General features: G+C 57.2%; 1 protein-coding gene across 1 annotated transcript in view; it reads right to left on the minus strand.

Moving 5' to 3' along the window:
* LOC117640505 (doublesex- and mab-3-related transcription factor A2) overlaps positions 1-21,608 on the minus strand; it is a gene marked incomplete at both ends in the record, with an annotated part of 62,974 nt that overhangs the window by 35,153 nt on the left and 6,213 nt on the right. Inside the window, one exon of the mRNA XM_034377025.1 lies at positions 20,993-21,061. Within this exon, the coding sequence (XP_034232916.1) occupies positions 20,993-21,061 (69 nt within the window). The remainder of the gene's footprint in view (positions 1-20,992; positions 21,062-21,608) is intronic.

Raw genomic sequence — 21,608 nt, forward strand, 5'->3', positions numbered from 1 at the left:
GGGCACACAGGCCTCCGTCTTCGAGACGATGGCGGCCGCCACATGTTGCATTTGGGGACGAGAAAACACACACACACACACACAAACACACACACGATGAGTGTGCTTAAACGGCTCGATTCCCGGGCACTCGGGGGCGTTGAAAGGACCCTGCGAGTGCATGCACACCCCGGCGGGGGCGGCGGGGCGGCGGGGCGGATTTCCAAGAGGGTCTCTGTCGCACTCCCACGGGACCGCCGTGTGAGTGCGACAGAGACGGAGCGACCGACGATCTTCGGAATCGGGCCAGCGAGGGGCATGCATGCAGGGCCCCGGGGCGTGTCCGTCACCACTCCAACGAGAGCGCGCCCCTCTCCACAAGCCGGGAGAGAGAGAGAGAGAGAGAGAGAGAGAGAGAGAGAGAGAGAGAGAGAGAGAGAGAGAGAGAGAGAGAGAGAGGACGAAACAAAGCCGTCTGTGTGATACGAGTGAAATTGAAAAATGACAACGCGAAAAGACGAGGCGGTCTGCTGCTGCCGCGGCGTGCGCTTTCCGACTGACTAGGGCCTGAAGCCGAATTGGCACGCGTTCGCACAGTGCAGTGGACCGTTGGGGCGGCGGGCGGGCCTCAGTGACGGATCCAGAGGTGGCCTTCGGAAAGGGGGAGGGGAAAGTTTTGCACTAAAGAATATGGAATTTTGCCTGCCCACCTACCTAGGTTCGAGGCGCTGTAACCTAGGTGCCACAGGGGGTTGCAGGGGGTCACGCACCTCCCCCCCCCCCTCTATCCGCGCATGGCAGGCCCGGCACGCCCCTGGCAACAGCGGCAGCAGCGGCAGCAGCCCCAGACGCGGAGTTTGTTTGGACGAGAAGCCACGCGCACACTCCCGCCGAATCCTGTGCAGAGCCGCAGAGCCCAACGGCCGCGATGAATCCGCGGACCGTCTGTCTTCAACCGGTGCGCGGTTTCAGTCGCCGACGTCCGCGACGATCTGACCTGACCGACTGTGACGGAGAAAAACCGAAGCCCAAAGTAAAGGCGAGAGAAAGAAGCGCCGCTAAAACGCGCAAGGCACCGCCCGCACGCACTCACTCTCACTCACAACGAACGCGCCGCGTTGCCGCGCGCAGACGCCAAGGCCCGGCGAGTATTTTTAACAAGCCTTTCCTCTCCAGCCGCCAAAATGCACTTTGTACGGCCAGACGCGACGTCCGGCAACGCCGCCGGCGAAGGCGAACTCGAGCGAGGCTCTCGGGCGCGTGGCGCGCGGCGTGGCCCGCTTGGTGGCGCGCGTGCACGCGGGGCACTTGTGGGAACACGTTCTGCATGGATGCGCCAAATCAAAACGACCCACACTGCCAACCTGGCTGCGGCCAAGCCGACGGCCAAGCCAGCGGCCAAGCCAAATCGCCATCCGAGCTGTCATTTTGCGAGCCGCTTTCGCGGTGCACTCGACTCTATCTACAGCACACACGTCAGACTACTCGGTCACTGGGTTTCTTTCGAGCCAATCAATTCATGTGGTGCCGTCTCCTCCTCCTCCTCCTCCTCGTCGACATAGTGGGACAAAGTGCGCGCCGGGAACACCATGCAACGTTATAATGCACCTTGGTTCATTCATCATTTATCTTCATCCTTCGTCCTTGCTCTAATTAAATAACTCACACATTCATTAATTCATTAATTCATCCATTCATTCATTCATTCATTCATTCATTCATTCATTCATTCATTCATTCATTCATTCATTCATTCATTCATTCATCATTATTTATTTATATTTTATTTATTTATTCATTCATTCATTCATTCATCATTCATTCATTCATTCATTCATTCATTCATTCATTCATAGGAAACCGGAAAAACATTCGCGTCCCCTTGTTGGGCACCCTGGGTTCCCCGTTGGGTTCCCCGCGACGCGACGCGCGGCGTGAGGTCTCTTTGAGTCCGGCGCGGTGACGGTGACATCCGGCAAGCAGTCTGCAATCTGCACGCTACACACCGCGCCAGCGGAAACGGCAAACCGAACCGCAATGTGTGACACCGCGCGCCGGTGCGGGATTCAGATTGAAATGCCCCACTCTGTTCCGCGAGGAAGGAGAGAGAGGGTGACACGGCGGCACGCTCATGGCGTCTCTGTGTCTCTGTCCAACCAGTGTAGGGCCACGTGGGCGTTGGTCGGGTTGCCTGCGCGCACGGCGGTCCCCGCTAGACAGCCGCTAGACTGCCGCGACGGGCTGCCACGCCGCGTCCAGCTAAGACAAAGTCGCCGTTTTTGGCCACCTTCCTTCACGCGCCACAACCCCGGTGCCTCTGCCGATAGCACAATGAGGATTTCCCGGCACGCGCGCGAACGGCGAAGCTCTGCTGCCCCCGCGGGGGCCGCGGCAAGCCGGCAGGGGCGACGGAGGGGACCGTTGTCCCGCCACCCAGCAAGGCCTGCCTTTATGCAACGCGACTGCCCCGTCGCCGTCGCCGCCTCCTTGACGTGGCAGTGTGGTGGTTGCCGAGGTGGGACGCTGAGCCGCGAGTCCGCGGGGCTGTCACGCGCCGACGCCATCATCCAGGACACGCTGCACACTGTCGTCGCGCTGTCTCTCTCGCACCCATACGGGACGCCCCGTGAGTGCGAGAGAGACAGAGCGACGGAATCAGTGACTGCGACAGGATGGGCAGTGTGCCGGCCCAGCAAACAGGGCGATTCGCACCCCGCGCGTGTCCACCGGAAGGCCGTTGTCTCTCTCGCACCGCGGCGGGGCGCCCCACGAGTGCGAGGGAGACAGAGCGACGAACGCTTAGTGCACGGGGCGGCGGAGGAGTGACGCCGTGGGGGTCCGCGCCCAGTGTAGCGACGGCGGCGCCTCCTCGTCGCCACGCGCCAGCCGCGGCGCCAGCAGGGTCGTCTTCGTCGCGCTGTCTCTCTCGCACTCCTGTGGCGTCCCCGTGTAGGTGCGAGAGGGACAGAGCGACGAAGACGACTCTCGGATTCAGCCCGCAGCAAGCCAGCACTACCAATGCGGCCATCTGCAGGCGTCCGCGGCCACGACGCCGTGCTCGCCAGGACGCCGCCAGGACGTCGCAACACCGACGCGCAACTTATTGATCGACGGGGAAGGCGTGACGGAAGGCAAGGGTGGCGCGTTCAATTACGATATTCGCACGCCGACGAATGCACACGCGCGCGCCTGGACTGCCGCCAGCACGCCGATGACGCCGCTCTCTCTCTCTCTCTCTCTCTCTCTCTCTCTCTCTCTCTCTCTCTCTCTCTCGGCGTGCCGCGGGGTGCGAGAGAGACAGAGCGAGCTGGCCGGCCTCCACTTGACGCGGCTTGACGCTCCTCGACGTGTTGCCCACTCCGCCTGCTCCGCCCCAAGACTGATCCCCAGAGCCGTTTTCGCGTCGCTCTGTCTCTCTCGCACCTATACGGCACGCCCCGTGCGTGCGAGAAAGACAGAGCGACGAAAACGACTCTCAGAAATCGGTCTGCTGCTCGCCAATGACGTTGTCAACCAGGCCTTATTCACACCGTCGCCCAATAATTCGACGCGTGCGTTATCGCTGGCTTTCGCAGAGCAGGCCGCTCTGTCTCTCTCGCACTCAAGGGGCAAGGCGGCAAGGCCCGCGGGTGCGAGAGAGACAGAGCGACAGCCCGCCGCCGCTCTCTGGCGGTCAGACGGGGCGACGCGAAGTGGACGCACTCCAGCAGCAGTCCGGCTGCACTCAGCAGACTGAGTCGTCTTCGTCGCGCTGTTTCTCTCGCACTCATGGGGCGTCCCGTATGGGTGCGAGAGAGACAGAGCGACGAACACGACTCTCGGAATCAGTCTGCAAGGGTCTGGCCAGTCTGGTCTCTGGCGGCGTTCGACAGTGTTGTGGAAACACTCTTCGCGCTCCGAGTGCCGCCAGTTCCTTCACCTCACGTTGTGCGAGCGTGATTTCGATTCAGTCAAGCCCCGGCCAAGTCGCGACCGTTTTGCCAGCATTCCTCGTCCGTTTTCGAAACACACACGCGCGGGCGCACACACGCCACACTCTTTGACAAAAGCGCTAGAAAACGCAGGCGTGCATTCCTTCTACAGTGCTCTACTTGAAGCGAGCATAAACCCATATGCACAGCCCGCGCAGTCTCACGTTCGGGGCGTTGTTACGACGTCGGAAGCGGGGAGGGGAGGGGGAGGGGAGATTGCGTCGCGAAAAGTCACGTTCGAAATGGACACAATTTGGTTCCTGCTCGCGCCCCGCCCCGCCCCGCCCCGCGCACCTCTCGCTCCCCGACCCCGCCCCGCTCGTCAAAGACTTGTTTCAACTTGCCCCCTCCCCTCCCCCACTGCCATCAAGCCACCCGGCGCGCTAAGGAGACGACGACGACTGCGAAACTCGAATGAAGATACGACGTCTATTCGAAAGAAAGACATAAACCGTCGAATCAAAGGAAGCAAAGCGGAGCGGAGGGCCCCGGAGGACGACCGGGTGGCACACTGGCTAGAAGATCGGCACAGGCGGCCAGAACTGCAGACGCGTTTTGAGCTCCAGACCCCACCAATGGATTCCTCGTTCGGAGAGCAATCCATTGGTGAGGCCACACGTTCGGTTCGAGCCTCATTTAGCGACTCTGGAGCTCAAAACGCGTCCGGGATTTTGACCGCCTCCACCGGTCTTCTGGTCCACTGTGCTGCACTGCTACCAGCACCACGACCTCGACAACGACGCACACAAAGGACACTTGAACTATTTTCAAAAACGAATTCGAACGGCTGCACGTCGCACTTGGGCCACTTTGGCACCGCCAGGCCGCAACAATGCCGCTGCTACACGACGGGGTGCAGCGCTTCGTCGCTCTGTCTCTCTCGCACCTGCACGGGGCGCACCACGAGTGCGAGAGAGACAGAGCGACGACGGCTGTGGGGGCCGAGGTGCTTGGCGTCCTCCGCAAGCTTCGCGTGCTTCGCGCCGCGGCCGGTGCCGCCATCACGTCTCGGGTGCGTCACTTGACCCAAATTTACACGACAATAAATTCAATTTTCGTGAAACTACTACTCCTTCCCCCGTCTGCCTCCTCTCTCTCCCTCGCTGCCAACCTTCGCTGCCCCGAGCGAAGGGGCCGATCAGAATAACAAGAGAGAGAGAGAGAGAGAGAGAGAGAGGGGGGGGGCAGAGGAATTACAGCTAGGTGCGCGGAGCACGGCGGCCCGCTTTATGGAGCTATTACCCGTACTTTGCGACCCTCCGACCCTCTCCTCAAGTCTGGCTCACCCTATCTCTCTCTCTCTCTCTCTCTCTCTCTCTCTCTCTCTCTCTCTCTCTCTCTCTCTCTCTCTCTCTCTCTCCCACGCACGCATCCTTATCCCCAAACCGCGAACACACGTAAAGGAAACGTCCCCGCAAGTAGCCAGGCTAGCAGTGCAGTGCCGAGCAGTGCGGAGCGCCGCCCGTAAATTTGGCATCGTTTCGCGAAACGCGCTCCGCAACCGCGCTTTGATAGGGTGCAAATTCGGGGGCGGGACCCTCGGCCAGCCCTCGGCCTACTCGCGTGATGGGCGAAATGTGTTTGCGGTAGCAGGGGTTAAATTCCGGTGACCAGACAGCGCGGACCAGACCACCGCTGACCACAACAAAGTCCTCCTTTTTTTCGTGCGCCTGTTCCGCACCCGTGCGGGACGCCCCGTGAGTGCGAGAGAGAGCGCTCGGCAGCCACGCAGCCCGACGCAGCGTCGCGACGCCTGACGCGCGGCCGTGCCGTAACCAGCCGCCGGTTGTCTAGGTCAGTCAGGTAGGGCTGGCTGGGCCAGGCTGCCTGGGCCGCCGCGCCGAGCCGCGGCCGGAACAAGTTCCCCTACACCACAACAGGTTCGGCGCCGCGCAGCGCCGCGGCAGGCCGAGAGTCGTTTTCGCCGCTCTGTCTCTACGCCCCATGAGTGCGAGAGAGGCAGAGCGAGGAACACGACTCTAGGAATCAGTCTGCCGAGCGGCGTCCGCGTCCACTCGGCGTCGTCCAGACGGATGCTCGATTTGCGTGGCATTCGATTTGTCTGTCCAGAGACCGGCGTGCCGGGCGGTCATCGCGTCTCCCAGAAAGAAACAAAGTTCGAGGGCAAGTCGGTGACGCGCCGAGCCAACACAGTGTAGCGACGCCGAGCCCTTCGGCTGAGCCGCTGTCAAGCGACCGACGGCGCGGAAGGGCCGCAGAGAGAGAGAGAGAGAGAGAGAGAGAGAGAGAGAGAGAGAGAGAGAGAGAGAGAGAGAGAGAGAGAGAGAGAGAGAGGAGAGGGAGAGGGCTGAGGGGCGCCAGGCCCAGAGGGAGGACTCGCACATCGTTTTACAGGCGGCCGCAGGCAGCAGACCTCGAAAAGCGCATACATATACTACGGCGCCGTAAAATCAATTTTAGCACCAAAAAATCGGGCATAAAGCGCTTCCTTCGAGGGGAGCTTAGCTGGCGGCGAGGGACGTCTTGAGGGACATCTCGTCGTCTCGAGAGTCCTGCAGATTCCGAGAGTCGGTTTCGTCGCTCTGTCTCTCTCGCATAGGGAACGCCCCTTGAGGTGCGAGAGAGACAGCGCGACGAAGGCGACTCACGGAATCAGTCTGCTGAGGGAACGTCTCCGCGGAACGCCTGCCGAAGGAACACCACTCAATCGACATGTCCTTGCACTAATTAGCCAGTGTCCTGACGGGGAGGGAAGGCCAAAGGGCCGACGCCGCCAGGACGACGCCAGGACGCCGGCAGTAACAATCTTAACGACGAGCCGTCCGCACGCCGACACGGCACACGTCGTCGCCCGCCGCGAACCTCGTTGCAAAGTGCCCTAGCCGAGCGTCTAGCGGCCCGGTTTCCGGCCCGGAAGTTCTGGGGTTCAAACTACCCACTTCTTCTTGTTGCTGTTGTTTTTGTTGATGTTTTTTTTTTGCTTCGCCGCCGCGTCGCCGCTCCGCGTTTGAACTGTGCCGAAATTCTGAGAATCGGGATTTACCGCCGGCTTTCGGCGTGAGGCGACATATATAGCCGGCCTCCCCCTCACTCACTCACACACGCACAAAGAAGTGTCGCCTTGTTTGGTCTTGCGACTGCCACATTGGGTGCAGCCGCCAATGTCCAGAAGCCCCCCCCCCCCACACACACACACACCGCGCCGCTTTTTCGACCGAGGCGCCCGCAGAGATTGTGCGGCGTGCTCGGGCGTGTTTACGTGGGGGTGTGCCGTCCCCTTGGCGACAGGACCGGCGAAGGGAGGGAAGGGGGGCTTGCTTGCCCACTATAAGGCCCTGCCCCGTGACCTACACCAAAGAGGGAAAAACTTTGTCCCGTTCCACACGGCTCCTGGTTCGGTCAGTCAGGGAAGCATTCCTGGTCAATAAGCCTATCATGGCCATGCCCTGCGAGCACCTGAAGAAGCCACAAGATGCACTTCGCCACAGCAGGTAAGACACATTGTTTGCGACATCGCGCTGCCCCCCCCCCCTCCCTGGACCCGTCTCTGGATCCGCCCTTGAGGACGGGTCGACTTTGCCTCATTTAAATCAGCGCGCCCGGTCTCGTTAGCCAGGATCACTCTCCCTCGCCGGCCAATTTCACTTTCCTCCTCGCGGCCACCTGACGCACAACACCGGCAACAACAACAACAACAACGAAGACGTCAACAACAACGTCGTCTCTCTCTACTTGTTGGCGCCCGCGGGGCTGCTCGCATGGCGCACCCTGCAGCAGACTGACTCCGAGAGTCGTGCTTTCGTCGCTCTGTCTCTCTCGCACCGATACGGGGCGCCCCATGAGCGAGAGAGTCAGAGCACCACAAAGGGAGACGCCTCTCGGATAATCAGTCAGTGTGCCGCCTCAGCGGCTCGCTTGCCAAAACAGACGCGACTCCGGTTGCTGCAACTCCAGGATGCCGGCGCAGTCGCTCCGTCTCTCTCGCACCAATGCGGGACGACCCGCGAGTGCGAGAGAGACAGAGCGACGAGAAGAGGACTCTCAGTCCGCGGGGAGATAAGGAGGGAGGGAAGACCCGGCACACTTGAAGAAGTATAAAGGCCGTGTCACGCCACTGCACTGGCCTGAGGATGGCTGAGGAATGCCGTCGGGAAACAGAGTAGTGACAGCGTGCGTGTGTTGAGCGTGCATCCTGGCGTGTGAGTGTGTGAGTTTCTGTGTGCGTGTGTGTGTGCACGTGTGTGTGTGTGCGCGTAACAGTGACACTGCCTGTGTGATTCACGATTCATCCAGACGCCCGCGATTGAGCGCTGACTTGGCACGTACGGCCGCGCCTGCAGGCGGATCGTTCCCGATAAAAGGAAAAACGTGGCAAAAAAAAAAAAATTCAATTAGCGTCTAAAGTCCGCGACGCTTTTGTTTCCATCATTTTCAAATTCTTGAAAGCTTGTGTGCGTCGAGCGTAAGAATGCAAAGGACTGCCAGGACCTTCTCTCTCTCTCTCTCTCTCTGACACACACACACGCACAGACACACACGCACTTACATTCCTCGGACATTGTGCCCGACAGTCATTACGATTTTTATGCCGCCCTACGCAACATGGAGGCACACGGCGCAGCTGCCCCCCTGAGCGCGCTAGTGTGTGTGTGTGTGGTGTGTGTGTGAAGGGGGGGGGGAGGGTTTCGCACAACGGAATGAGCGAGCGCGAGCAGTGTGCGCACCTTCAGCAAACCTTCGCAGCGTCCAGTCCAGAGCCGCACCCACCTCTCGTCGACTGGCCGCCCTTTCCCGCTATGCTGGAGCGCTTCTAATTCAAACTCCCTACAGTGCAGTGGTCGGGGTGACGCGTCCTATCCGCTCCCAACTCGACGCTCGCAGTGCAGTGACACTCGAGGCGCCATATCTCGCCCTCACCTTTCGCTGATGCGGCACGGACGGCGGACGCATCCTGCCGCCCAGACGCCCCCCCCTCTCTCTCCGCCGGTGCCCCTTCTCCCCCGACGAGACGCCCGTCTCCTTTACGACCGTCTCGGCCACGACATGGTGAACCTTCTGGAAAGAATACATTTCATCCAAAAGTTGTAAAAGCGAGGGGCGGCGGCGGACTTTGGCGCGCGGTGAAGGGGGATGTGCTGCACGGGCTGCCCCCCCCCCCCTCTTCCCTTTACCTGACTCGGCCCACCGCCCATTAGACCACCACAATGCAATGGCCCCCTTTCGACCCGCAAAAAGAGGGGCACCCAACGAGCGCTTCTGATTTTTGCTCAATTTGGCGTTTATTTTTTTGAAAAGAGAGACAATTGGTCGCCCGGGCGGCAATAAAATTTCATAAACACACGATGGGTTTCAAAAAGTAGTTCAAAAGTTTTTTTTTTTTTTTGTTTTTTTAAAGCAGCTGATGTAAATTTTTGTAACTACAGCAAGACACACAAATAGATAAAAATGTGTCAGAACGGTTGTACTCTTGAAGAGCGAGCAGCTGGCCGGCTAAATTAGAAGCAACAAGAAGCGGAAAAAAAGCTGACTTTTTAAAAAAATTATGTAAATTTGGATATATTTTTTAAATGTTGATTTGAGGCTTATTTATACTTTTTGAGCCGGTAAACGTACACGAAAATGCGCGCGTTTGACCGTATTTGACGGGAGGACTCGGCCCACGCGTCGTCGGCTCGTCCAAACCGCACAAAGAAGGAGAGCAGCAAGATGCCATCCCGTATAGAAACCCATAAACGTATTCCAGAAAAAACTATAACTTTTCTGACGCGGAGAGCGACAGCGGCCGCGCTCATTCTGGGTCCCCATACTTACGCTACATTTACGAGAGCCGAGCGATGATATATACGTTTCAAATTACCGCTCCGATATAACACGCAGCGCTATAAAATTCTGTTTGTGAAGCGGCAGTCCAGTTTTGCATCTTTCTTATTTTTTTCCCCGTCGGGCCTCGGTAAGTCTTTTATTGGGAGCGCTCATGTATGCATATTGTCCGTGGATCCCTCCCGCCGGCCAACCCGTGGGGATCATCATCACGCGGTAAAAACTTTGTCCGACACGCCAGCCCCCGCAGAGCTGCTTTTCTAAATCCTAACCCCACTTTTGGCTAGAAGGAATTCGTTTCGGCAGTTTGGCGCCAGAACCTGAACCTAGACCATTCCGGCGCAAACCCGCCGCCGCCAGCAGAGCATCTTGCAGCAGGAATATCCTCGCTGAACGGGGCGCGCAAACTCCCCGCGGACCGAAACACTCGCTAATCCGATTCGAAGGCAGGCAGTCCGTCCGAGTAGCGCCGTGAATATTTTGCCGCGCCCCGCCCCGCCGCCAAGGCTCCGCTGCCTTCGCGTGCCGCTATACAAATCGGGGGTATTACAATCCGTCCTTTTCGCTCATTCCGTTTCATTCGGCTCTGGGCTCCCGAACACATGTCATGCATAACGATTGAGCGTCTGCAGAGTGTGCGTGCGTGTGTGTGTGTGTGTGTGCGTGTGCGTGTGAGCGCGCGTGCGTGTTAAGCAGTCTAGGTACAAGGGTTTAAACAGGAGCTCCACCGCGAAGGTCACAGTATCTAGCACAAAACATAAACTAGCATTTTGTTAACGACACCTTTACTATAGACGCACACAAAGCGGAACAATTTCAGACCAGAGCCAAGGCAATTTCTCCCTCTGCTAGAAACTCAACACTCTCGCTGCAAATCGTTCTCAGTTTGGGAGCACACCAGATGAAAAATTTTAAGTCTTAGCTCTGGTGCAAAAAAAAAGAAATAAAAAATTTAGCTCGGGTCGCTGGTTATTATATTATCTTTCACCCCAACGCGGAGGGCAACACGAGTTTTCGTTTGTTCCGGTCCGGCCTCTGAGCCGGCATTCCAACCGTTGATAGGGGTCAGGCACATTGAGGCAGTCTCCCTCCGGCGCCTATTTTTACCCGCAAAGGATTTACTCGCTGCGGGGGTGGCAGAGCGCCCCCCCCCCTCCCCACGCCGCCGCCCTGTGTAAGTGGCGATCACACTGTACGCTTGCCGACATGCACACGCGCGTGTGCCAGACGGAATTCGGCACTTAAGAAAGACGAAAACAAAACTCGACTCAATTTACGAAATTCTTTCGCGCAGTAGTCGCCCGCTGGCGTTTTTGTTCCAACGTGAGGGTGTACTTACATTGCAAATTCATTTTATTTATTTACTTTTTGCAAAATCTGGTGCTTTTTTTTCGCGCTGCCATTGGCTGGCCTGCGCAGTGTATAGGCGCCGCGGCGCTCGTGTTAGGCCTCGCGGCACCTCGCGGGCCACTCGGCTTGACTAGCCGGCCGGCATGTCGGACGCCACGTGGGGGTTGCCAGAGCCGCAGTCCGTCACTCGCTGTGCATCATTCCATTCATTTTAGCACAGAGTGTCGCGGCGCAGAGAGTGCGCCGGTAGAATAAAGTGCAGAGAAGTACGGTACTGGTCAAATTTAACCTGGACGTACCGGCCCCGCACCTTGCCAAACCACGGGAGTACATGTATTCCGCGAGAGTTGTCATGAGGGCCTTGGGAACGGCGGAGAGGAGAACCAGAAAAAAAGGGCCATAAATTTCCACACTCCAATTTTCTGAGTCCAAATTTTCTGTACCCAATTTTTTTGTACCCAAATTTTTTGTACCTTAATTTTCCGTACCTTAATATTCCGTACCTTAATTTTCCGTACCTTAATTTTCGGTACCTTAATTTTCGGTTCCTTAGTTTTCGGTACCTTAATTTTCGGTACCTTAATTTTCGGTACCTTAATTTTCGGTACCCTAATTTTCGGTACCTTAATTTTCGGTACTTTAATTTTCGGTACCTTAATTTTCGGTACCTTAATTTTCGGTACCTTAATTTTCGGTACCTTAATTTTCGATACCTTAATTTTTGGTACCTTAATTTTCCGTACCTAATTTCCGGTTCCCTTTACCGCCCTAAACTGCGAAATTCTTGACAGTGCACGCCGCGGCCCGCCGCACTCCTACGTCCCCATCCGGCAGTCCAGGCCCGCCAGGCCCGCGGGCCGCACCGTGCCCAGCACCGCCGCGGTGGACTTGACTTGGAAAATGTTATCACAATGTAAGCAGTCGGTTCCCGTGTCACTCGGCGCGCCCCGCGCCCTGCCTTGGCCCTGCCCTGCCGCCACTCTTGAAAAACGAGCCGACTGGGGCGCCGCGGCTCGAGCCCCGGCTCGGCGGCGAAGGACCCAAGCACTCGACAGGCAGACACTCCTCATTGGCGCCTTGCAGGTCTGGGCCCGTCCATAGGGCCGTCTGCGTGCAGTGCATCGACAGCACTAGCAGCATGCCTGCCCTTATCGCCACCGTGGACAGCACTAGTCCGCCGCCACACTTTTAAACACACGTTTATCTGCGCACATTGTCATCTCGGCTCCAGGCGACAAGGCGGCCCGTCACGGAGCGGAGAGACTCGGCCGCGGCGCGGCGAATTAAAAGAGCGGATTCTAACGAGACACGACGCGGGGCCTAATGAGTACCCTCACTGTCGTGGGTTCGAATCCCACCGGCGGCGTTTAAGCGCCTCTCTCTCTCTCTCTCTCTCTCTCTCTCTCTCTCTCTCTCTCTCTCTCTCTCTCTCTCTCTCTCTCTCTCTCTCGCTGTGACACGTCGCGACGCAAACGCGAAAAAAGACACGTCAACCTTGTTATTTCGTATTCACTTTTTTTGCGATGCAAGACATTATTATATCATCACCTCGGCGTGCACCATCATCACCATCACCTTCAGCAGCAGCAGCTAGCCTGCATGATGGCACGGTTCAGCGTACTGAGACGTACCGAGACGTACCGAGCATGGGCGGCCGGGCGGCGCATGCGCTTGCCCGGTTTGCACGCTGCAGGGCTGTCAGTACAGTATACAATGTTCTATTTTCCGCCCGCAGCGACGGCAGCGACCCCCCCCCCCCCCGTCTGTTTGGACAAAACGTGGCGGATGACGGCGGCCGGCACACTCGTTCTCTCTCTGTCTCTCTCGCACCCGTCCGGGACGCCCCGTGAGTGCGAGGGAGACGGAGAGCGACTCTCGGCCTTCGAGGCGTCGGACCAAGTGCAGCGGCCGAGCGAGCGGCACACTGTAAGGCAGACAGTGTTGCATCAGGCACGCACATGCGGCGGCGCGACGGCAAGGCGGCGCGGCGCTAGACACATGGGCTCCTGCCTTGTCACCGACTGTGTGTATTGATAACCCCCTCACCGGCGTCGCTAGGCCGGGCCACGGCCACACCCTTTCTCAACAGGTGGTCGTCTGGCACACACACACACACACACACACACTACGTGAGCGTGCGCGCGCGCAGCCCGGGATGCGGCGAAAAAAAAAGAAAGGAGGCCCAAGATAACGAAAAACGGGGGCAGCGAACCGTCTCTAATGCGTTTGACTGGCTTTTCGACTCATTGCCAGCGGGCTGCAGGGAAGGAAGGGGGAGTCGGGAGGGGGGGGGGCTTTTGTTCTTCCACCAGCGTCTATGCGAGGTGACTTCAAGTAAGTTAGCATCGATTTGAATGCTTCTCGTAAAGTAACTTTGTCCCGAGGAAAGTACCTTGGTTCAAGAAACAACGTTTTTGAGCGCGGGTGGCCGAAATCCCACGCCACAGGCGTTTTTTCGCGCCGGAAAGCAGCCGCCAAACAAGACGTAAGCGCGACTCACGCGCTGGAAAATCACCCTCCAAGGACAAAAACGAATGGAGCGCTTTTTTACCTTTTTTTAGGAAGAAGGAAAATTGTCGCAACGTCTGATGAGACAGTAACGCGCCTCTCCACCGAGAATAAAACAAAGTCTCACTCGCTGCAGAGTGGCTGGTTGAGCTGGACCGTGTTTATTTGCCTGAATCACTTCGGATCGGTCCGCTCGCTCGACCTCAGGGCAGCGGAGCGAGCCGTCTCCAAGTTTTTATCAGGGTCTTGAGGGTCTTGAGCGGCCAGCGGCTTCGAACGAGGCACCGGAGCGAGCAGCGCAGTTTCAAACTTTTTAAACTTTGCCGGGCGCCACCGGGCGGACTTTACTGCTAAACAGGGTGCAAGTCCCCTGGCCAACGACAACAGTAAACTCGTCCTGGTTAGACCTGGTCTGAAACCTCCCTTTCCGGAGAGCATTTTGACCACCCGGCTCAGTACGTTCCACAGCTAAGTTTTGGCCAAAATCTCGGAGCAAATTACGTACACACTAGAAGCCTATGGACTTTTGGAACATATGTATGAACGTATATGTGCAAGAGTAAATTATGAAGAAATTTGCACCGAAACTAGGTATCTGACCATTTAATGGGTACATGATGAAGATTGCTCTGACGCACAACCACACCAATCCACACCAATCAACTCTTTTTAGTACAATTCGAAGCGTTGACAAATAAAAACGTGGTACACGCGAATGTTGGCACAGCACTGCAACTCGTTGCACGGCCCGCCCGGCCGGTCTGCCATTGGCGCAGCTGGTGCGCGGTAAAGGCAGAAAAGAAGCAGAAACTGGAAAAAGGCGCCGCAAATGGCAACTTCCCATTAAATCAAAGTAATGTTTTGTAGACTAATTTTCACTTCACCACCACGCGACCCAGTCAATTAATTAGAGCAACAACTTCTTCGACAGAGTCGCGGTCGGAGGAAGCCAGCGTCTAATTGGCAAGGATGAGGGGAGAGAGGATACAGCGAAGAGAGGGGCGAAGAAGGGAAGAAAAGGTGAGGAGGAACGAAGGTGAAGGTGGTGAAGTGGAGAACAAGATAAGGCAGGAGATGCAGGGGAACATCAGATGATGAGGAATGAAGAAGAGGAAGATAAAGGTGACGCAAAGGAGGAAGAAAAGGAGGCATAATGAAGAGGACTATGAAGAGAAACAGGAAGATCAAATGACGAGAAGTGGTGAAGAGGAAGGTGACATAGAGTAAGATAAACAGGAAGATGAAAGAGGAGAAACAGAGGAAGATGAAAGAAGGCGAATGGAGTGTTAGTAATGAAAAGAAAGATGAAAATGTTGGGAATGAAGAGAAGCCCTGGCTCGATGATAAATGTTGCAGGGGGCATATCTATTACGCGATCACCTGATGCCACCGGGAAGCACCATGGCAGCAGCATGGCAGCGCCATGGATGCACAGCGTCGCGTTAGGCCCGCGAAGCACTTTGTCGCAAACGCGTCCGTGCCGCAACACTGTGCCACCGACCGCGGCGGGTCGCTTTTGTAGCGGCTTTGCTACAAAGTGCATTGTGCAACGCGAGCCACGCCACCGTCCGCACGCCATCCACGCCTTCCTGTTCAGTCAATACAATTTAGCCAAACAGACAAAAAATGGCGAAGTACCTGGAAGAAGTGCCCACAGCATCCTCACCATGCCAGTCATGTGCATAATTTAGGTATCAGTGTGGATATTATTATTTTCTTGCTACTGCGATGGGTTTTCCTAGGAGGGCATCAAATGAATTGGTCGGGCAATGAAGGTCAAACTGGTTTTTACCAAACATCAATCATGAGTAAAACCTCAAGACTCAAGGCAAAAAATGAAAAAAATATTAAACTGTACTATAAACAAGAGTCATCTGCTGAATTAAAGGCGCAAGGCCATGGTCAAACAATTTTTGCGCAACAGCTGACACACACACCCATTCATCGGTAATAATCTGACACTTCGGGAGTCATTTTCTCAAGCAACTCCTTGGGGATTTCCCAACATTTTCCTCGGCACCATAATCATGCGAAAGTGTAGGGCCATTCTCGTTGTGCTGAACTGCACAGTGCAATGCACCTGTGCGCGGCTTGCTACATGCATCACGCGACGCCGACAAACAATGTTTAAGTCCATTCACAGGTACACGACAAGGAACAGGCGGACTGACGGTCGACCGATGGACGCGCACAGACCGGCACGACACTCTAAATGTCTAACGAACAAATTTCCCCCCGAAAAAAGCGAAGAAAATGGCGCAAGCGCAATACAAATCCCGAAAAGATTGAGATGTTTTACTTTGTACTATGCTTACAACGAGTCACTGCAGCTCAAATGTCGTTGTAAGACATTCCTATACCATTAGATCTTCGGCCAAAAACAAAATCCGTGCAGAAGGCGTCTAAAGCAAAACGTCTCAATCAACGTGAGTCACCAAACGGCGTTTCTAAACCACCTAGTCAATCGCGACAGTCCACAACTGGACCAGAACGGCAGCAGCCGGCCAACACCTTAGCAGACAAACGCGCGTTACTACAACGAGACGCGATAAAAATCTGGCGTCGCGTCATATCCCGCATTTCTTTTCTCCGCTCCGACCTTGCCGCCGCGACACTGCTGCAGGCTGCTACACCTGTAGCCACCTGTCGTTTTCGTCGCTCTGCGTCTCTCACGGGGCGTCCCGTGTAGAAACCTGTAGGTGCGAGAGAGACGGAAACGACTCTTAGGAGTCGGTCCGCAGGATGCCTGCAGCGCGGCGCTGGACTGTACACACACCAAACTACTACTTTTCAAATTCCGAGGGAAACGCGTTGCTGCGCTGTGCGGCCCGGCCGAGGCTGCCGAGGCCCATCGCCTGTCGTCAAACTGCGCGCCAGCGCCGCCAGCGCTGCAAGGCACTCCTGGTCATGTGCCCACTGTTCAGTCTGAAGGAGCAACAAGAGCCACTGACTAAAAGTCAGTGCGAGGACGAGATTGGCTGTCGGTGCCTGTCCTGTTCATTGCGCATGTGTGCATGTGTGCGCGTGACGCATTTGGACCCCTCGGCGGCGCTTGGCAGTGCCTTGGCAGTGCAGTGCCGGCAGTGCTGCCACCTGTTGGTCGCCGCGGGCGCGGGTCTTTGGCGCCGCGGGCCGCGGGGGCACCCGGGGGCACCCGGGGCGGGGGAGGGGGGGGGGGAGCAACCCGCTTAACTGGACGGAGCTCGACGACGGCGCGGCTCGCCAGGGCCCGGCCCGGCGGGGGACTATTTAGCACTCTAACTTTGTTCCGAGTCCAGGCAGCTCGGCCCGCTGGCACGTCGGCGGCCAGGGCGACCACGGACTGACGCAGGCCGACGCACACGCCGAGCCAGGCTGGCGGTGCGTCCCGGTTGCGCAGGTCGCGGAGGGAAACCGAAAATTCCGCCGGAACGTCTGGGGCAGTGTGTCTTCCGCAGACTGATTCGCTGTCTCTCTCGCACCTCTCGCCCCGTGAGTGCGACCGAGACAGAGCGACGAAAACGGCTCTCTGGCCCGGCCCCGCGGCGACGGCGGTTCGTCCACCCTTTATTAAAGGCCAGCCACGCCCCCACGGCCCGCGCAGGCCGAGGCGCGGGGCCCTCGGCTGCCCCACTGCTGGCCCACGGCCTGGCCAAGGCCCTGGCCCGTCCAGGCCGCGCCTGTCCACTTCGCTTTCCCTCTCAAAGATCGTCGCAGAATCGGTCGCGCGTGAAAGTGCCGCGGCTACCGGTAGCAGCGCGCGCCTTGCCCCGGCCTGCCCAAAAACCCGCCAGGCCGGGCGCGCGCGCCGCGGTGGAGACGGTCAAGTTGCAGGCCGCGGAAGGCGGCGGAAGGCGCGCGCACGCGGACTTGAACCCGCGACCTTTGGGGCGCCGAGCGAGCGCGACGATGAGGACGACGGCGCTCGGCAGCACTGCGCTGCGGGCGCACTGCGGGCGCACTGCGGGCGCACTCACACTCGCAGCACGGCGTCGCGGACAAACTGCACACCCAGGGCAGTAGAACCGAGCGCCCTGTTCAAACACCGCGCCGCGCCGCCGTCGTCGTGGATTGCATACCGACGGCCGCCACACTGATGCCGTCTCTCTCTCTCGCTCCCCCACGGCACGCCCCGTGGGTGCGAGAGAGACGGGACGATCCCCGGAATGAGCCTTGCCGGCCGCGTCGGCCGTGCGTCCTCCTAGAGACGGCCATGAGGGCCGGCGAGTATTCCCCTGACCTTCACGGAGCCGCCCCGCCCCCTCCCCCCGCCCCTCCGCACGCGATAGCGCGGATTTGCCAGTGTGGTGGTCCGCGGTCCCGGACGGTCCCCACTAATACATGCCGCACCGTCATACACTTTGTCGCAAACCACACAGACGCGCGGGCACACACAGACACACACAGACACACACACACACACACAGAGCCAGGCCCGCTCGGTCTCCACGTGGCAAGGCCGCCGCACTGCAACTGCAGGCTGTGTACTGACAAGGAGGGGGAAGTACAGTAGTGCAAGTAAGTACAATCGGGCAAAAAATAAAAACTTGTGAGTTGCAGCGCGCTCAACGAACAGGCCGAACAGGCCCCCCCCCCCTCCTGTTCCCCAGTTCGCGCGCTCGCGTCTGCGCCTGTCCGCCCGTCCGTCTGGCCGCCTGTCTGTACCGCGTGCGTGTTTCTTTGAAAACGCAAGATTGCTAATCCGCGATTAAACACTTTGCCGACGCTGGCACGCACTCTCTCTCCCTCTCTTTATTACGACCGCGCCCGCATCAATGAAAGAAAATTTCGCTGAGGCAGCGATCTCTTTCTATCTTGGTGAGAATTCCGCATAGCTGAAACGGACCTATCTCCGCTGTCGCTACGCGCGCTACGCGAGGCGACGCGAGATAACGCCCAAACGCTCTGCAGTTTCTCAAATCCGGCCCGCTAATTCTAGACGCAAAAAAATGGGGTCAGGTGAGTGAACGCGGGTGCCACTGGTTCGGGAGGTCAATCTTAAGAAGCACCGGTTCTTTAAATATTAACTTTAAAAAAAGTGCAATCAAAACTTAAATTCGAGTCCTTTTGACTGAGAAGTCGTGATGTACTTGGTCACCACGATGTACGAAAGAAAACCAACTAAATTTCGGTCGATATGACTCCAATTTTTTTTCGCAGCGTCTTGTCAGTTCCGGGAAATAAGTTTTTTACCGCGTGTGATTGGGCTGAATTAAAATAGGAACGGGCGGTATCTCAAACCCGCCACAGCTTTGGTAGTGTGCAGATCCCTTATCTTACAATAGGCGAATAGCATAATTCATTTCGGGTTCGTCTGGCAACCGTCACGAGATTCGGCCGTCCGAGCAAACCCACGCAACGCCGCCGGACCGCCGCCAAAGTTACGCGGCTTTCGTTCGGTCTCTTTCCTTTTTTTGCGCACGGTCATATCAGCAAAGTCTGAGTGATAACGTCAGCATGGGGCTCGGCAGGTGCATCGGGTGGGCCAGCCGCAATCTTATGCACCTAGCCGCCAAAAAAAAAATTGAAAAAATTAAAAATAAAAGGACGACATGAGCACGGCGAGCGCGAATCTAAATACAGAAAGCGCGACGTGGGCGCTGGCATCTGTGCTTTCGCGCAAACCGTGTCGCGACACTGGTAGTCCATGACGCTTAATGACAGCAGCACACGCATCGCTTCCTCTTGTAGTTTTCCCGTCAGCCAATACGTCTCCGGATGCACCCATCCTTCTCCCGCCAAAAATGACAAACAATTTTTTTTTCATTCTTTTTTTTTCCATTTTTTTTTAATCCCCTGGCGAACAATCTAGATTATCGCGGCCTGACGTAACGCTGCAGTGCAGTGCAGGGGCGGTGGTGCACTGGGGCGCGGTGCGCGGTGCGGCCGTGGCGCGATGCTGCTCCACCTCCCCGAGAGCGTCTCCGTCGTCGGCGAAAATGGGGCACGCCGAGCGCGCCGAGCGTGCCGAGCGCCGAGCGGGACGGACACTAAACTTCAGCTACTTGAGCAACAAAATCAGCGACTTTAGTACGCGCAGCCCCACAGCGTTGCCAGGCCGCAGTGTGACTGTACATGCACGCATGATAAGGCCGCCATCGGACCAGTGCCCGGGGCTGCCCTGGGCTTGTCCCCTCACGCCCTCCCTCTCTCTCTCTCTCTCTCTCTCTCTCTCTCTCTCTCTCTCTCTCTCTCTCTCTCTCTCTCTCTCTCTCTCTCTCTCGATGAAAATTCGCGCGAGACGGCGTTGCATCTGTAGATATTGTCCCGGTCGAACGATTTTTCCTAATCATCTCACGACCCAGTCCTTCGACGCGTACGCCTCCGACCCCTCCTCGGCACAATCAGAGAAACCGCGGCTAAAAGTACCAAGAGCGGGGGAAAATAAATTATTTCAAGCAGATCAATGCAATTACTGGCCATGACACCGGGCGGGAGATAGCCGGCAGGGCGGAGTACGACAGTGCAAAAAATTGCAATAATGTTTGCAGTGGCGTGGCGGCAGCAGCGCGACAATGTGAGGCTTGGCGATGGCAACGCACTCGGCGGTGCTACCACCAAAAGAGGAGAACTTCACACTTGGAAGTGTGTGGACTGCTAACTCTGCGCGGAGACCGACAAACTCCGCACACCTCCGCATTTGAAGTGTCAAGTTCTTGATTTGACAGTGCATGCGCACCCCGAGTGCTGCAAGTGAGCCTCCCCTGCGCGACCTTGGGGAGGTCAGTACGATCATTGTCATCGCGGCCCCGTCTCGATAGTGTAGGTACATCGTGCGCCAGTCAGCCGGTCGGCCCGAAGACACCCCTCCATTTTCCCTTTCAGCCAGGGAGGAGCCTCATTTGTAATTTTTCTTTCCCGAGCCGCGCCGCTTTACACGTGTAGGCCGATGTGCACGCACGCGGCCTGATTAAGTGTATTGTTCGGATCCCAATCAGCAAGTCAGGCCGCCCTAAGCAAGCGTGCCGGCTGCCCTCTCGGCGCCCTCGGCGCCCTCGGGGCAAAGAAGGCAAGCCCACCGCACAGTGGGCCAGACGACCGGTGGAGGCGGACAAAATTCTAGACGCGTTTCGAGCTCCAGAGTCGCGAAATGGGACTCCAACCGAACGTGTGACCCCACCAATGGTTGCTCTCCGAACGAGGGATCCATTGGTGGGGTCACACGTTCGGTTCGAGGCCTGTTTAGCGACTCTGGAGCTCAAAACGCGTCTAGAGTTTTGCCCGCCTCCACCGGTCGTCTGGCCCACTGCGCGACACTGCGAGGCCGCCGAACCGGCAGCTCCTCCGAATCGAGGCATTACATCCACGAGTCTCCGCCGCCACCTTTTTCCTCCGTCCGCAGTTTTCCTTCTTGTTGTTTTTGTTTTTCCCGTCTGCTTTTATATAATATCCCGCACAGACACGTTGCCGCCTGCCTCACTCACCTGGCGTTCTAGCGCTGCCCAGCGACTCGGGCGACCACTGTGGCCTTCGAATCACCACGGCGCGGCAGTCTGCAACAAAATGGTCAAATAACACGTATTAGAACAGATAGACTCACACAGACAGACACACACGTACGCACGCCCGCACGCGGGCGGACGGTTTATTCGGTGCAGAACTCCCGCGCACTCGCTGAGCAAAGGACAACACTGAGAAAAGTTAGGTCAGATCGACTTTTAAGAATACACTTTGGTGTCATAGTTATTCGGGCTGAATCTTAGTGAAGGAATGCATAGGGCAGGATAAGACTCGGAGATAATTAACAGCCAAATTACAGCCGATTTGACTGAACTTTACTACACAGTGAAGGGGCGGGACACCGGAGGGGGACACCGATCGCTGCGACGTGATTTACGATCATGACACCGCAGCGTGAAATCAATTTCTTTTCCGCCGAAAATGTTTTTCATATTTCTTTGCAGCGGATCCTTCAGCATCCACTCTTTTACGATTTTTATAAAAATGATGTTGTTTTCGTTGTTGTTGTTTTTTGCGGTGTGGCCGAGGCGCCGGGACGCCAAAGGTGACGTCCTCGCGACGAGCCGTTGCCGGAGAGTT

The sequence above is a fragment of the Thrips palmi genome, unplaced genomic scaffold, assembly GCF_012932325.1.
Source record: "Thrips palmi isolate BJ-2018 unplaced genomic scaffold, TpBJ-2018v1 HiC_scaffold_12, whole genome shotgun sequence".
NCBI lineage: Eukaryota > Metazoa > Arthropoda > Insecta > Thysanoptera > Thripidae > Thrips > Thrips palmi.